The sequence below is a fragment of the Octopus bimaculoides genome, chromosome 4, assembly GCF_001194135.2.
Source record: "Octopus bimaculoides isolate UCB-OBI-ISO-001 chromosome 4, ASM119413v2, whole genome shotgun sequence".
Classification (NCBI taxonomy): domain Eukaryota; kingdom Metazoa; phylum Mollusca; class Cephalopoda; order Octopoda; family Octopodidae; genus Octopus; species Octopus bimaculoides.
In genome coordinates, this window is record NC_068984.1 from 130482853 (window position 1) to 130501118 (window position 18266).

At 35.1% G+C, this 18266-nt stretch overlaps 1 protein-coding gene across 1 annotated transcript in view; it reads right to left on the bottom strand.

The window, feature by feature from the left end:
- The window catches only part of LOC128247666 (arf-GAP with SH3 domain, ANK repeat and PH domain-containing protein 2-like), a 62928-nt gene that overhangs the window by 12746 nt on the left and 31916 nt on the right, over positions 1-18266 (bottom strand). Inside the window, exon 8 of the mRNA XM_052967683.1 lies at positions 5908-5928. Within this exon, the coding sequence (XP_052823643.1) occupies positions 5908-5928 (21 nt within the window). The remainder of the gene's footprint in view (positions 1-5907; positions 5929-18266) is intronic.

The following is an 18266-nucleotide window of genomic DNA, read 5'->3' on the forward strand; positions in this document are numbered from 1 at the left end:
TATATATATATATATATATATATATATATATATCAAGAAGGGAGAGGGTGAAAAAATATTTGGATTTGTTAATGATGTTATATTGGTTTCATTGTTGAAGCTCCTTCATGTAAATGCAACAGAGTTCACACACACACACACAAAGAAGTTCATCATGCATTTTTAAAAAAATGATGTTATATAGCAGACTATCATTGCTACAGCAGTACTGTAGTAACACATTCTGAACAGACATAATGTGTCCTTAGAGAGACAGAAACATCAGGACACATTGACAAATTTAAATCTTAGTACACATACACACACAAAGACTATATTCAACGTGGAAAATTAAATTACTGCTATTGATGATGACAGTGATGACTATCAGAACTTAGAACTGGAACTAAATGATATGCCTGAGCTATAATATGAAAATAATATTAGAGAAACATGAAAAGACATTGTGTAAACAAGTAGTATATGAAATTCTAATATAGATATATGGCCATAAATATTAGAGGAGAATCTGGTTGGCTAAATTAACATAAATATTTGTTAGGCACTTCCTTTAACCACCTCAGAAAGATTAATGGTAAACTCAGCCAAGACAGGATTTGAATTTAATACACAAAGAGATGTAACTAAAATATCGCTAAAACTATTTTGTGAGAGACTCAAGTGATTCTACCAACCCACCACCCATCTGAGTACAATGTTGAAAGACTATACCAACATGTTGGTTACTATGCAATGCCATTGTCAGTCTGTGTGAGTAAATGTGTATTAAAAAGCAGGCATAGCAAACACTTTGCAAAAATGTGGTTTCATGTTCTGTTCCACTGTGCGACACCTTGGGTAGGTGTCTTCTACTTTAGCCCCAAACTGGCAAATGCCTTGTGAGTGAATTTGGTAGACAGAAACTGGAAGCCCATCGTAAAAACGTGTATGTGTACTTAGGAAATTAGAACAATTACTATTTCAAATTCAACTCATCTCCTTATTTGGCATTTGATTAGATTTTTTTTTCATATCTTTTGTACTGGCGGTTTTTTTTTATATACTCACCAGTCAGTGGGATATGCAATAACCTCAGCAAACTGAGGCAAGCATAGCTATATATCAAGTAAGTGGTATTGTGCATGCGGGTAAGAGTACTAACACAGTAGAGATATTGTAGTCGCAAGGTTGTCATTATTAACTTACCATCGTAACCTCAAGCATCGTATTTCAAATATCACACACATTCACAACTGGATGTGTATGTGTACACACAAAATTGAAAGTTTATTTAATTCTATTGCAACACCCTCCCTTCATTTGGGAAACATCAAACGTTATACGAACTCGCAACGTATCAACCTTTAAGTTCATCACATTTATTTTCCGAATGTCAAAAAACCACGTAAGTAAAATATATAAGAAGGGAAGTAACTGTTAAGTTGTCATCGGGAACATCAGATAGTTTTATTGCAGAGTAGCCTCCCTTGTACACAAAAAAAACTCGAGAGAAAAAGAATCATTGATTATTTTTGTATGTTTGCGTGCGTCTATGTGTAAGTGCTTGCGCGCGTATATTTTACGTGCATGTGCTGCAATTAGTAATACTTATCAACCAAAAGCATAGCGACTTGAAATCTGTGGTGCAAACAAATAAAAAAAAAAACCCCGAAAAATACGAAAGAAACAAGCGGTAAAAAAAATTGACTCCTGAGACGCGTCACCTGTGTAAAAGTAACAAGCTTCAGATGCATTTTAAATGATTTGTTCTTATAAAGTTCGATGCAGAAAAAACAAACAAACAAACAAACAAACAAAAAATAACAAAACAAAATTAAAACAAACAAGATTGCATGCTGGGATACTTCAATGAGTGGAACACGTTATACTCAGATATGCCCGTGATGCTACAAAGCAGACGTTCAATATTAGTCCAAGAAGTGTAATGTCTTATTTGCCGTTCAACCTAAACGTGGTTGGTACTTTGACACATGCAGCAGTACTTAAGAAGAGTACAGCGGTGTATGCTTAGAGTGCACAAATGACATATACTTGTACTCACTGGAGTGACCAAAACGGTTTTGTACCTTGGTATATACTCAACTCGAAAGATATTGCATTGAAGTACACGCTGTAGTGCACACGTGGTGCAACATGCATGCGTATTTTTTAAGAAACACTGCAGCACACGCCAATATTTGAAGAAGAATGCAATCTTTACATGCAAGCAAATGCAACAAAATTGTGTGTGCATGCATATGTGAGCACATACACTTCTGTGTGTGTTTGTATATAAGGAATATTACATAGTACTATACACACACACACACATATACATATTATCCGTAAACAAGATTATTATTGTAGCTGGCCAAAACTTCAAAGTTACTGTCAATATTCTTGTTTAATAATAATAATAATAAATTTGTACTCTACAAAAGACTAGAGTAACCCATCAGATGTATGTGTGTACATATATATACTGTAAATAGAAATTGCAAAAACAGTGTATATACTAGGCACAGTAGTAGCGAGATAGAGTGTATACAAGGAGTATTGTACATACAGTGGTGTTGTAGTGTATACATTGTGAAAATAGCAGAGATATGACACTGTAACTATGTTTGTGTATGTATACACACATACACTCACACACAAATATATAAATATATACACACACACACACATATATGCATCTATATATACAGGTAGATGTAAGTATGTACATACATGTACGTATATATGCATATACTCATTTATTATTTGTATTACATGACCGAACGCTAAGCGTCCTCCTTGCAAGTAAGTTTTTAAACTATATTTTTCTGACGCGACTCTATCTACCTTTGTATCTTTCTCTCTCGTTCTTCCATCTGCTGTTCTCCGCCTCTCTCCTTCTCTACTATATCTCTTTCTTTCTCCCTGTCTCTCTTTGCACACCTATATTCTACTTCCTCCCCTTTCTTCTCCCCCTACCACTCTTTCTCCTACCCTTCCCTGGTCACGTTTCTAACTACTTATCTTTCTTTCATATCTTCGCTTTCGCGAGGCTAGCACGAACAATTCTTCGTCTCCTTTCCAGTTCGTTGCTTCACAGAGTTCAGCACATATATTTTTTCACGTCTGGCCGTATAGCCTTCTTGTTTGTTCTCTCTGTTTCGTTTTCCTGTTTTGTTTTGTCTGTCACTGCATTCCTCCACGTTACAAATTTAATTTGAATTAAATTTACTTTTAATTTAATTTGTGGTCCGTGGGAAGAGCCATTTTAACGATGCGTCCTGCCCTACTCTTCAAAACACATGTGTTAGAAGGGGGCAGCTGATGAAGGAGATGTTCTCTATGTGGCCTGTGTGTTTTCTGTACTCGTTTATCATTTTGTCCACGTTTTTTGCAACGTCCTGTACCCAGATATGCATCTATATATACAGGTAGATGTAAGTATGTACATACATGTACGTATATATGCATATACTCATTTATTATTTGTATTATATATATATATATATATATATATATATATATATATATAGCATTGATGTGACAGCATAGATGACAGGTTTAAATGATGTTCCAGAAAACTTTGAGAACAACACAAACCTCTAAAATTTGCATTATTTTTTTTATCTGACCCATCATATCAAGATTGTTGTTGTTGATGATCATGATGATGCTGATGGTGCTGTTGAGGATGAGGATATCCATCAAAATCTAAGCAAGGCCAACTATCACACTTCAGGTGGGGAATAAGAAAATGTGAGAGGAAACTAGCAATGATCTACATTGGCACAAAAACCAGTTGAAATTCATAAAACACATTATGGTCATGTGCTGTGAAGGAGAGGGTAGTTCTGATGTTTCACATAAGGACCTTTTATGAATGCATCTTCAGAGGTGCAGGCATGGCAGTTGTGCTTAAGAAGTTTGACTTGCAGCAATATGGTTTCAGGTTCACTCCCACAGCACACCATCTTGGGCATCTGTCTTCTACTACAACAAGCCTGAGGCTAACCAATGCTTTGTGATTGAATGTGGTGGATGGAAACTGTCTGGAAGCTCATTATGTGTGTGTGTGTACTGATGGCTTAACTGGCTGAAACTTCAAAGTCACTGTCAACAATATTCTTGATTGAGAATAAACTTGTACTCTACAAAAGTATGGAGTAGCCCTTCAGACTAATGTATACTAAACATAAAAATAAACACCAAACCATCAAGTGTCTCAGTCCCATCATCCCCTCTGTGAGTCCCAGCATCAGTAGATCGATTCTCACCACTTCATCTTGGGTCTACCCCTTCCACATGTTCCCTCTACAATTAGAGATTGGCACCTCTTGATGCAACTATCTTCATTCATATGCATTACATGGCCATACCAGTGCAGTTTTCTCTCTTGCACACTACATCTGATGCTATCTATACCCAGTTTTTCTCACTTCTCTTGCCTGGGTTTCAGCAACAAAGACTGCTGCTTCTTTTGGATTTTGGTTCAAAGTATAATGGTTTCAAACTTTGGCACAAGGCTGCTAATTTTATGGGGAGGGGAGATGCTAATTACATAAATCTCAGTGCTCAGCTGGTACTTATTTTATCGATTCTGAAAATATGAAAGGGAAAACCAACTGTGATGGAATTTGAACTCGGAATAGAAAGAACTGGAAGAAATGCTGCCAGCTCACCACTTCGTTTCCTCTAAATTCATTTGCTGTCTCTATCAATCTTCAAACATATCCATCCATTAGCAACTGTTCAGCTATCTCTCTCCTTGCATTGAGCACATCTATCTTACGCCACCCTTTTCTGAAGTCACTTTCCTCAATGTTCACAACTCTTGTAGGCTCTCATACTCCTATGGCATAAAAACTGCAGAAACAGAATCCAAATTTTTATTTGATGCCATTTTAAACTTTCTGCAACATTTAGTATTTTTACTCCTTATATATCATTGACATTTCAAACCCTCTTCACTTATTTCTTACAACTAAACCTAACCCTTATCCACACATTATGGGTTCTTTACTCATTAAATCATTTGATCATTGACCAATCAAATGAAACACACCTCACACTTTACCAGACTCCAGCCTTAAACCCTCTGGTACCAAATCAGCTAACTTGGCTGGAGTTTTGTGAGTTTTAGCTGACTACTTTGGGCAGCAAATAGGAACCACCTATAAATCCAACAGAGAGCTAAGTTAGACCATTTTTGTTGCTCCAGGAAAATTTCTTCATGCCAAAAGGGTTAAAAAGGAATGATGAAACCTGGCTGGAGAGGTGACACATGGGTTTGAAATAGGTGCCTGGTTGCCTTTGTGGAAACTCAACCTGCATGATTCCACAATTTGAATGGTGCTGATGATTTTGAAAGGAACCTAAGACTGAATAGATCAGTTGGTCCAGTAGTCAGGGCCTATTATCACTGAGGGGCTGGTGTGCTGTAAAGCTTCGAAACTGTACATTCTTTCTTGATGATCCCTAAAACCCACTGGTCTCTGTTTAAGTAAGCTGTTTCCAAGTCTCTTATACACACACACACATATATATACACTCAAGGGTCAGCAATGAACAGAGTACCTCCAGATATGGGTTAAAGAAATAAACAATTATACAAATAAACAAAACAAATATAGATATAATTAATAAAAAAAAATCAAATGAATATGTCAAAAACCAAATAAAAATGTAACAAAACAAACAAGAAAAATTTTAATAATTGCAAAAAATAAAAAAGAGAAAAACCTTCAACAACAAATTATGCATAAAGCAAAGGATAAAAGCGGCTTATTGCTGTTGTTGTTGTTGTTGTTGGCGGTGATGATAATTATGATGATGCAGTGGTTGTTATTGATGCTGTTGTTGCTATGAGGGTGAGAGGATGATTGGTGAAACATACAGTGTGGTGGTAAGATGGCACAGGGGGGAAAAACTTACCTCCCGTATGAATATCTTTGTCTGAGGGCAGAAAATGAAAAGAGTACAGGGTAAGATACAAAGTAAGTTATCAAAGAAATGCTACAAGAAGAAGAAGAAGAAAAAGGCAAAAAAATTATAAAAAAAAACAGAGAAAACAACAAAAATAATTCAACCTGCAAAAATGGATGATGAATTTCATCAGTTTAACATTAGACGAAATAACAGAATGCAAATTTCAGAAGACAGACATATTTGCAATGAAACTGAAAGAGTTTTATATACGTGGAAGTCAGCCTGAACTATGGAGAGAGAGAGACAGCCATTTACAGACAAGACTTAACGAAAGAAAAGCTATGCTGAAGAAATTTTTTTTGTCATTGCATGCAAATCTTCTATGTGATAATGTGAAGAATTAGCCAAAACCAAAATATTAATACTATCCACTCAAACTAAATTGCCAAACCCTCATACGTTGTCTAACGACAGGAGAGTCCATCATATATATACACACACACACATAGTGTAAGCGTGTACAAATCTATGTTTCTCAATGTAACAGAATCTGTGATAATCTATTATTATAGCTCCTTGGTATATACAAATGTTTATTTTTGTCTGTAGTTCAAACTCTTGTTCTGTGAATTCACTAGCATAAGTTTAACATAGCTGTATTCCATTACAGGTAGAGAGATTTGAACTGAATAGGATTGGAACCATTTCTTCCACATTGTTAATTTAATAAGTCTCAGTTGCTGGAGTGTCTAAAAATGTTTTATATTTTTACAGTATCGAGTGTGGTATGAGATCTGTTCAGTTTGGCAAGTATGTGAATCAATATTCGAAGAGCAAAAACAGAAAAAAAAAAAAAAAAAAAAAAAAAAAATTCATAAACATGTATATTCATAGCAAAAGGAACACATATCTAGATATACCTAGCAACTTAATAATATATATATATATAACCTTTGAAAGGTATGAATTATTTAATTATGTAGCATAAATAAATTCACAAACAGAATGAAGTTGGTACAAAAGTCTTGGCATTTCTTTCACTTCTTTGTAGTTTAGACATTTTTTTTTATTTGTATAGCATCCATTTCAAATATATCACAATATTGTTACCTTCAAAATCATCAGTGATGGAGAGAAGATTCACATACCAATACAACTGAGGTGGAAATCAAATTTAGCATTCTAAATTCATACAAGACCAAACAAAGTAAACAAAAGGCCATGATGACTGAGATAGTTATTTCAAAATCATATAATATTATTTATCTCTAGAATAGACAGAAAGCTTTCATTTTGTTGGTGGTGGTGGTGGGGAGAGATAAAGATGTAAAGTTGATTAAATTAATTCCAGTATGAACTGGTCCTTATTTGCGTTAATTGAATGTGCAATTTCTTTATATATTATGCAATGACAAAAAAAAAAAAAATTAAACAACACAAGAGGGACAAATTTTAACAAATGTTATATCAGTCTATCACTTAAAAGGAAAGGAAAGTGTTTTGATGTTTTGAACACTAGTCCTTCACCAGGAGAGATAAAAGAATGACTAAAATATAAAGGAGAAAAAGTGATAGGAAAGAAAACGTTTCGGAGGCAGGTGGGAATGTGGTTCTATGGAATGGTAATTGGGAATAGAGTGTATTTTTTTTCATGGATAATGTTCTGAAGAATACTCTAATTCTTCCACTTCACTTTCTATCTAAATCCTTAGAAACTTTTCCTTCTGACTATTTGAGGCTTCAGTATATTAAATTCTCCGTTTGTGAAGGAGAGAAATCAGAACCAGCAGTGTGTATGCTAAGAACTGAGTGATAAAGTTGCTACAATGAGGAGAACAAGAACTAACAAGACTTTTGCAACGACTCACATGCATGCATATATACATATATATACATACATATATACAACCTGAAAAGATTAAGGTCTGAGTAAATGAACAATGAACAGTTATTAGGAAAAAAAAAGAATTACTTCAGTTATAGTAAAACATCTGGGTTGTTTCCTTAAGAAGAGAGAAATGGGGACAAAACAAAAAACAAAAACAAAATAAATTTCTAACTAAATAACATCCATGGCTAATTCATACAAGCATATTAACCCTTTTGAAAGCCACCTTCCCAAGACTGCCTTTGGATCTACGATACAAAATCCCCCTTGTTTTAATATTTAATATAAATCCTCTGACCATCATTTTACATATGAAGCTTTTTGTTATGTTCCAAACGCCAGATTAATAATAATAACAAAGTTATTTTACTAAATCCCTTCAAATTCTTGTAATTAAAAAAAAAAATTCTCAAGCACATAGGCAGTGTATTTCAATCAAAATATGGCCACGAAAGGGTTAAATGTTTACAATATCAATGTAGTACAACTGTGACAGACAAGCCAACAAAAGAGAACATCTAAATTCTACAAAAACCCTTGGCCATTTCAATAAAGCTGGCTACCGAATGTCCATTAATAAATTAATAAACAGCCAATAAACATTCCCAGATAATTTGGTGCCTATTCTCACCTGATGGTTCATGAAACTGAAGTTATGTAGAATAGAGTCTTCTGCCCCAGAAACTCAATGAAACTACTATAGCAAATTTGAACTTATGAAATCTACTCTGTCATAATGGCAGAAATATGAAAACTCATCTAGCAATACCAGCCTAAGATGGACTAGTGACTACCATAGCTTTAGTGAAATATCTTGGTAATTTCTAAAAGGTTAGGCAAGTTGTTGTATCCACAAATGTAACACAGAAAGCAGTAGATTAACGTAAAAAGGAAAATGTGTCAACATATGCAGTCAATACACACAGTTCTATATCGACTGTATTTGGCAACAGATAGTTTTCTTTATGCCAGCCAATACAAACAGCCAATGAGGGAACCACAATGTGGTAGCTAGAAATAACAACCAAATGTCCATCAAATCACAGCCTAAAGAAGAAAACATTGGACAATATAATATCTGATATACAAAATGATGGATCGGCCACAGCTACAGCATTTTTTACCATAAGTCTGTTTGATCAAGAGATGATCCAGAACTAAACAACAAGAACCTAAAGCATAGACAGGCATTAGTCCTATAAACAATTAACCTATGTATCTGTGTTGTGCTTATATGGTCAACCAGCTTATTATGTATTTGTTGTATTTACAACAATTACAGTAAGTTCGCAACAGTAGATGAGAAAGGTTAAAAGTTCAGACATCTCTTGTATCTGAATATCATAGTTTACCAGAGTTATTCTGGCAGTTCACTATAAAATTGTCCCTGATATTGAACTGGTAGTCACCTCAAATAGTCCTGACCATGTGCTACCATGCAAAATGCATGCAATTTGATAACAACATAAACATAGCAATAAAATTACAGACTGGGCAGATAAATACAATGTGCAAATGTTGACCAGATGCATTTACATATTAATGATAAGATACAATAAAATACAACATTATTCCAACTACAAAAGACACATCACATTATTCAGTATATATTTGTGGCATCTGAATTCTCTTTGCAATTCTGCAGCTCCTAAATGGAATGGAGGTAATACTTCACATTTCTGTGAGGATCAACATGATTTGGTAGTATTGGTAATATGGGAGGCGATTGAAATTAATGACACATGTCAAAGGAGCTAACAAATTCTTCAGTTTCTCCAACAAGATTAAGTCACCAAACACAAGCCCTTACTTTTTTCACTGTTTGCAATGCAATCAGTTATGTCATGAGTTGTAGAAAGAACTTTTGTATGATAAACTTAAGGGATAAGTAGCATATTTTTTATTAAAGATAAAACCATTCTCTGCTATCATTTCAGATGAAAGTCTGGCAAATTGTCATTCTTGAAAAGTTTGTTGAAGTTATTTTTTTTTTCAGTAATGGAATTCTTTAAGTGAACATAAATGGTCCATGGATTTAAAGGATCACCAGTGTTTTAATTGTTTAAGTTTTATCAATAATTAATTAATTAATCATGTCAGAATGTAATAATAAATTATAAAGAACATTGTCTCAAACTGATCTGCATCATATTTGAGTTTAGTAAAAGCATCAACATGAGGGATGGTCTTTATCAGGAATGTGAATGATCTTGAAATCATACGATAATAATATGAGCATCCACCAGGTAATCTGTTGAAAAGCTCACTTGGAAATATCAAGACTCTTTGAAAAATGTTAATTACAAATTTCGCTTAGAAACATGAAAATCATTGAAAAAATTTTAATTGTAAATATTAATGAACAATATTCAATATCAAAGATTTCTTTAAAAGAAACTGCTTCAATCTTTCTACACAATCTACCACTGTACAGGCCTTATGTTTGTTATTGTTCCAGCATTATCAATTGTATAACTAACACATGCTATGGACTTTCCTTTTCAAGACATTATTCCTACTTTTGCAAATTCAGAAGAATCAACAGTGAGAGTGGTTTCTTACTTGGCAGACAATGTTGCCTAAACAGGGTATTGCACAAGAAGTTCTTTTGTTTTGTTAAAGACCTGTTTCTGATGCAGATGTCCCAAATAGAGATAGTCCTTTTTTGCTACGAGATAAGCCTCAACTATGTCTGCAAATTTTAGTATAAACTAGTAATAATAATAATCAATCAACTCTGAACATTTTTCAATTTATTCTTTTGATTTAGTTATACTAATTCATTGAATCATAATTATTAGATTAAACGATGGTTCAATTCCAACCTTTGAAATATTCATTTATAAGAAATCTATGTAAGATACACAAATAATGCATTTATTTGGGTTAATCAATACAGTGGCTCCTTTCTGTCTTGCAATGACTGCATTTTATTGATTCTTTAGTTTATTCTGGGCTACTACAAAAACGAGTCTGTCATTCTGATATAAAATCATGCCAATAATTTCCTCCAATATCGACTCCATACAATGTTGGAAAAGAAAGCTGATGTTTTGAAACCCAGGAGAAGCTGATATGTATATATAAATTGCTGGAAAGGACACAATCTTTCATTTTGCAACTATAGTATATTACTGGTTCACAAGTCATTATCGTGTCTTATCTTGTGTTAGCAATGCAATATTTTCACTTAATAGATTTTCTAAAGAATTTAGAGCACTTACAGTGCTGGCTCTGAATTCTATAAACTTACTAGTGAAAGGCTATTTATTAAGCAAAGACAATTGCTTAATAAATATTTTCACACACTATTTCTTAGCCTTCATCTCAAACCAATTTGCCAATACACATACTTTAAATCATTTGAGAGGTAAAACTTTGCTTCTTACATATCAGTGAACATTGTTTTAAAATGAGGATTAAAATGGGAAAATGTTCCAAGATCAAATCCTCATTCTGACTACACCGTTGCAACAAAGCTAACCATGTCTGAGATGGACATTTTAGGTAAAATTCTTAAACAATTTAAGGGAAATGAATTTTGTAATCAGCTCACTTTTTTAATTTACCAGCTTTCTTCAACATCAGTGGTTCTCAACAATTTTTTTTACCTATGGACCCCCCTTTGATTCCTATTTTACTTGGATAGACCTTTATAGCCTTTCAATGTTTAAAAAAATCCTGTTAAATTTTTATAATTAGATTTTAGTAGGATTTGTATTAAAAAAATTGTTAAAATATTTTGTGTATTGTAGAAGTCTAACCAATTTATTGCAGATAAATTTTAACAACAAAATCTTATCTAGATTCCCAAGGGCCAAATGAACCCCAGTTGAGAACCACTATTCTACACCAAAACAATTGGCAGTGAATTAATGATACCTTCATTTAGGACATGAAGACATAATTCCCATTCCTTGAAGATTTTAAAGCTCATTTCCAACATCATATTTTGTGTGTACTGGGACTGGGTATGCTGGACATAATTTCAACTGTTTACATTTACAGGACTGGACCTAGAAAGCTGTGGCGATTCTCAATTGCTATAATTTTAAACCTGATCTCACTCAGTTTACTTGTTGCTTAATCAACTTTCCTTGGCAAAAATCCTTACTAGTAGCATAAAATATTTCTGTATTAGAACCTAGCTGTACTACTGTTCCAATATTAAATCCTCATTCTGACTACACCATTGCAACAAAGCTAACCATGTCTGAGATGGACATTTTAGGTAAAATTCTTAAACAGTTTAAGATTCTTTATTTTCATCTGAGTACAACCGATTTCATAAATATAAATCCATATTATAAACTCTGATTCTGGATCATTTTTGTTTGTAGAGAACCACAGCAACAAGAATATTAAATGTTAGCTGGAAATCATTAGTTGATTCTCCTGGTTTTTGCTTTAGGATCAGTTTTTAATCTGTTTAAAGTTATAATTCTCTGATTAAGTTTTGTAATTTTACATTTTCTATTGAATATTTTAAATTGAATAATCTAAATTTTCAATTGAACAATCTTAAATTATTGTATGGTTGCGTTTAAACCAATTAATGCAAGGGATTTTGAACTAGATGGGGCTTAGTGTTATCTATAGGCAGTTGTGAGCTACAGATAATTAACCATATATATCACCTTTGGCATTATCAAGACCCAGATGTTTGATTAGATTCCATCTTTATTGTTGTTAGCTGATAATTAGAGCTGTCATGTTTACGATAATTACCTAAGTCTACAGCAGTAAATTCAAAACATCAAACAGCTGTAATAACTTAGTGTCATAATTCACTAACATTATCCTCCTCGTTGTACAATATTAAAACTGTTTTTGATATCAAACTAGTAGTCACCTTAAACAGTTTTGGCCATGTGCAAGCATGCAAAACACATGCAACACCACAACAAAATTAGCAGAACAATGATATAACAGACCTGTAGATAGACATAGTGTGCAGATACCAAATGGATATGTTTACGTATGAATAACTGAATGCTATAACTGTAACAATATAGACTGCTCAAGTAGGGTTAACTGGGAGCTATATATAATCCTGTTTTGTAATAGGATTGACTATTACCATATATGGTATGAAACAAAACCCCCCAAACACCAAAACTTAGGCAACACCAATAGTTCCTTCCACTGGCTTAAAATATAAACCTTCATGTATGGGTCATTGCCACAGATGGCTGGGATACTGTATAATTGTTGAGTGTTTTATAGGCAAGCAATGCTAAGCCTAAAAAGGTTTTGCAATAGAAACCTGAAGAGACAGAACTTCTGAGTTTCAGAAAGCTCAAATGTGCTACAAATGCCTACTGCTTTTTTTTTTTAATCTGTACCAACCAACATGACTGCCATTCAACATGAAATGCATATTGTGGACAGTTCCACATTTTCAGGAGTCCAAGGTGTTAAATAATAACAGTAATAACGACTCACCATTGTCGCCATGTATCGTATGCCTTTTGCAGTGCATATCTGACACTACCCTGAAAGTTTAAATGATTAAGTACAAGTCCTCTCATCAAATGAAGTTACAGCATTACTTTCGTTGAGACTTTCTCATAGTATTTTCTTGGCAGAGATATTGGGCTGGTTTGCCATTGCCTTCCCCAACTGGATGGGCATTGGCCCACAAGGAGCTCATCTGCCCTTCAGCAGGTCTTGTTTTTAGTCCTGCTGGTTATCCAGACACTATCCTCTCATAAGAGTGGCAGGCTATTCAACTGGTGGAGCTGGTTTAGTTGCCGACCACTCAACCATGGAAGAGGAAATACTGGTTTTACATGGTACCAGTTGCAGGTCTCATCAGCCTGTGATGAGATCCCCGGCTTGACATAAACATTGTCTACTTCTACATAAAAACCTCTTTACACAGTCAACTAACATGCTAAAAATAGCAGCTGTTTCTTCCTCGAATCACACCCTAATGTATTAAAAAATGGAATGACACATTGGAGAATGTAGTCATAAATATACAAAAAGACTGTCAATGACAGTACAATTAATTAAAATGATAGTTGTGGTTGGAATGCTGACCTGAGGCTAAACCACAACTAACAACTATGACAACTTCTACATACAACCCTCAAGTAGAGGTAGGCCTCCAATATCCCTACGTTGGATATCTAGAAAATTTTCCCATAAAAGATATCTAAGAAAATCATCAGATCCCAATGATGTTACTGACAGTTCCTTGTAGAGTTTCTGACCAATCATAAAGACCGGCATGTTGTGGGTTTTAGTCAATGAGGATGAAGGAGAAACACACAGGATTTGAACTTTGCTGTATACAGACGTCAATACATCCCTGGCAACTATTGGTGGTAGGTAGCCCTTAGATAATAGTGTGGAAAGTAATGATAATGATGTAACGGTGGTGCTGTTGCTGATGCTGGTGATGGTGCTGCTTCTGATTGTGAACACAATAGTGCAGTTGATTACGATGATGATGATGATGATGATGATAATGATGATGATAATGATAGTGGTGTTGAAAATGGTAACAATAATGATGATGATGATGATGATAGAAGAATTAATAATGATGATAATGGTGGTGGTGATGATGATGATGATGATGGTAACGCTAGTGATAGTGGTAGCCATGCAGGTGTCAATGGCAGTAACTACTAATTAAGGTAATAGTGGAAATATTGGTTACAACGTTGACAGCGATGATGATGATGACGACGACAATGATGACGATGATGATGATGATGATAATGGTGATGATGATGATGTTGATGATGATGACAAACTTACCTTTCACATGAATACCGTTCTCTGAGGGCAAGAAAACAAAATCAAGAAAAAAAAAAAGACAAACAAATGAAGGAAAAAAAAACCCCAAAAAATATTCCTAGAATGATAGCAAAGCTGAGTTTTCCTTTTTTTTTTTTGAGATGTGGGTGGGGGAATATCTCTGATGTTTGAACTGGCAAATTACTATGACAACAACAGCAACAAAAACAAAAATAAATAAATAAAAAAAAAAGACCGAACCATACAAAACAGCAAACCGCTACCTAAACATGAACCAGCAAGAAAGGGTCAGTCAAATCTTCAACACGCTCCCTAGGGATCTTTAAAATAGGGACCACATTAGGTTAGCAGGAAAGAATCAATATATTCAGTTTCTTCCAATCTGTGTAGCAGCCAGATGTTCTTTCAGCAAACTCCTTAGTGACGTTAATATAAAGATTATTAGTTGTCTTTCTGTCTTTTACTTGTTTCAGTCATTGGACTGTGACCATGCTGGGGCACTGCCTTGAAGGGTGCCCCAGCATGGTCACAGTTGAACATATCAACCCCCATACATGTTTCGTACTTATTCTATTGGCCTCTTTTGCTGAGTTGCAAAGTAATGGGGATGCAAACAAACCAACACAAGCACACACACACATGATGGGTTTCCACAGTTTCCATCTATCAAATTTAATTAGAAGGAAGAGCACCCACTACACTCTCTGAGTGGTTGGCGGTAGGAAGGGCATCCAGCTGTAGAAACACTGCCAAATCAGATTGGGGCCTGGTGTAGCCATCTGGTTTCACCAGTCCTCAGTCAAATCGTCCAACCCATGCTAGCATGGAAAGCGGACGTTAAACGACGATGATGATGATGATGATGATGATTGACCAGAGGCGATAGCAGAAGACATTTGCTTAAGGTGCCATGCAGTAGTACTGAACCTGAAACCACATGGTTGCACACTCTCACACACACACATCATCACCATCACATATATGACATACACTTATAAACACACAAATATACATAAATATAACCCCACCACCCATTCACATACACATTCCAACACACATGCACACACATTTGTGTGATAATGTCCCGGAAAAAGACACTTTTTAAAACCCCCTTTTTTGGGGTACAAACTCATCCAAGACGAATCCTGGTTCTGTGATACAAACTCCCCGTTTTAAAGTGATGTAAATTATAACTTTACTTCAAAATTTCATGTCAATTTATGTTACAAACAAGAGCTTAATAATGACTAAGTTATTTTAATAAAGTCCTCATTATTTCAAAATTAATTGGACATAGACATTTTATTTCCCTGCTCTTTTGTCTTGCAAGTTACATTGCAATTTCACTAGAGCTTATGCCATGTAAAAAGCACCTAGTACACTCTGTAAAGTGGTTGGCATTAGAAAGGGCATCCAGCTGTAGAAACCATACCAGAGCTGACATTGGAGCTTGATGTGGGCTTGCAGCTTGTGGGATGTGAAACCATCCTACTTATGCTAGCATGAAAAGTGGACTTTAAATTATGATGATGATGATGACGACAACAACAAGGAATATTGTTACAAAAGGATTGAGGACATGTTCCAAGACCAAAGTTTCTGCAATGAAACACAAATGGCATCTCATCAGGTTGGGCCAAACTGGAAGATTTCACCCCACCCACCCAATCAGACCTTGTGAAGTAAGCAAGCCCTGCAGTAGAATCAGAAATCAAAAGAGATGCTTGAAGAGAAACTCTTAGCACTGAGGATGATTGCTGACCAAGTGTGCTGGAGAACTTTGCCAATGACCTCATGTGTGGAATGCTTTCATGTGTTGGAAGATAGATTCTAAACCAAATAGTGACAAGTTGCCATCACATCAACAATAGACAAAATGAAAGGAGACTATATGTTGGAAGAAAGTCTGGTCAGAAAAGAGGATACATAGACAGAGCAATAAACATACATATATGCATACAGATACACATTCATCAGAGACAAACAATCACTTGCAAAGGAGTCTCTATATCAGTGCTCCACAACTGGTATGCCATGGCACACTCGTGCGCAACAAGATAATGCTAGGTGTGCCACAGTGTAACCTGAGCATAACTTTTTTCCCAATACTATCAGCTACATTTTTAGTTCAGCTGTGCCACCAAATTTTGAAAAGAATATAAATGTACCACAAGTGAAAAAAGGTTGCAGAGCATTGTTCTGTGTCACTATTCAACCTGTTTAGAAATAGAAGCCAACTCTTCCTCAAATAACAGTGCTGTATACATTATGTTCTAAAAAACAAACAGACAGGATGGTCATAACTGGAATGTCTTTTACTATTGATCTGCTTGATCAGGATTAACCGGAGAGTTAATCGGAGAGACTACAAAAACAGGCTGTTTACAAATAAATGGGGAAACTAAATAGACAAGAGAAGTATAGGAATGTTAAAGCATGACCTTTCGGTCAGGTAACAATGGTCCCAACTAGTGGGTCTAATTGGCACTGTGTTGGTTATGATGACGAGGATTCCAGCTGATTCGATTAACAGAACAGCCTGCTCATAAAATTAACATGCAAGTAGATGAGTACAGACAACACAGACATGTGTACCCTTAATGTAATTCTCAGGGAGATTCAGTGTGACACAGAATGTGACAAAACTGGCCCTTTGAATTACAGACATAATTCATTTTTGCCAGCTGGGTGGACTGGATCAACATGAAATAGAGTGTCTTGCTCAAGGTCACAACATGCCAACAGGAATCAAAATCAGGACTCTAAGCCAAATACGCTAACCACTAAGCCACACATCTTCACAACTAGTAGGTGGACTTATCCTAGCATACAGGAATGAAAAAAGATGATGATAATGATAATATCAATGATGACTGCTATATTTCAAATCCCAAAGAAGGGAAATATGATGGATTTAATAATTAAGAAACACAGACATAAGTTGATGAGCATTTGCATAGAATAGAAAAAAATGATGCCAGAAATGTCATGTGACAAATGTAGCAGGTAACAGAAATTCCAAGTGGTAGAAGTGCCAAGTGACAGAGGTGGAAAGTGTGTCAAAGACATTGAAAATGATGACAGCAGGGGTCACTTATAAAGCTCAGTTGTCATTGGTGAGCATTGAATACAGACAGGAAAATTCAGGATTCAATGGTATGGTTCTTACACTAAAACTGCTCATTTACATCAACCAATGGAATGAAAAATTAATTGGGAAAGAATCAAAAGACATTATGTGCAGGAGAGATGACTGTGCTGGTTTCGAGGACTAATATGACTGAATGATGCATGCTGGGTAAAACAGCTTTCAGAGGTGAAAGTGGAAAGACTGCTGTTGACCAGAGAAGAATTTGAGTTTTAAATCAGAGAAGGTTGGGCCTCACAGATAATATGACATGCATGACAAATAACGCATACAACCCTTTCGCACATGGAGAGAAAAATAATGATGATATTGGTAATAATGTAGAATATATATTTGAGTTCACACAAACACACACACACACACAAAGTAAAAAAATACATGCAAACAGTTTCTAGTTGTTTGATTAGAAATGGTATGAAACCTTTCACAACTCAGTGGTGAATAAGAAACCATGAAACATTTTGGCTGAACAAGTACCAGAATCTTGTTCTCAGCCTTAAGAGTAAGATGGAGGGAGAGAGAGAGAGAGAGAGAGAGAGAGAGAGAGAGAGAGAGAGA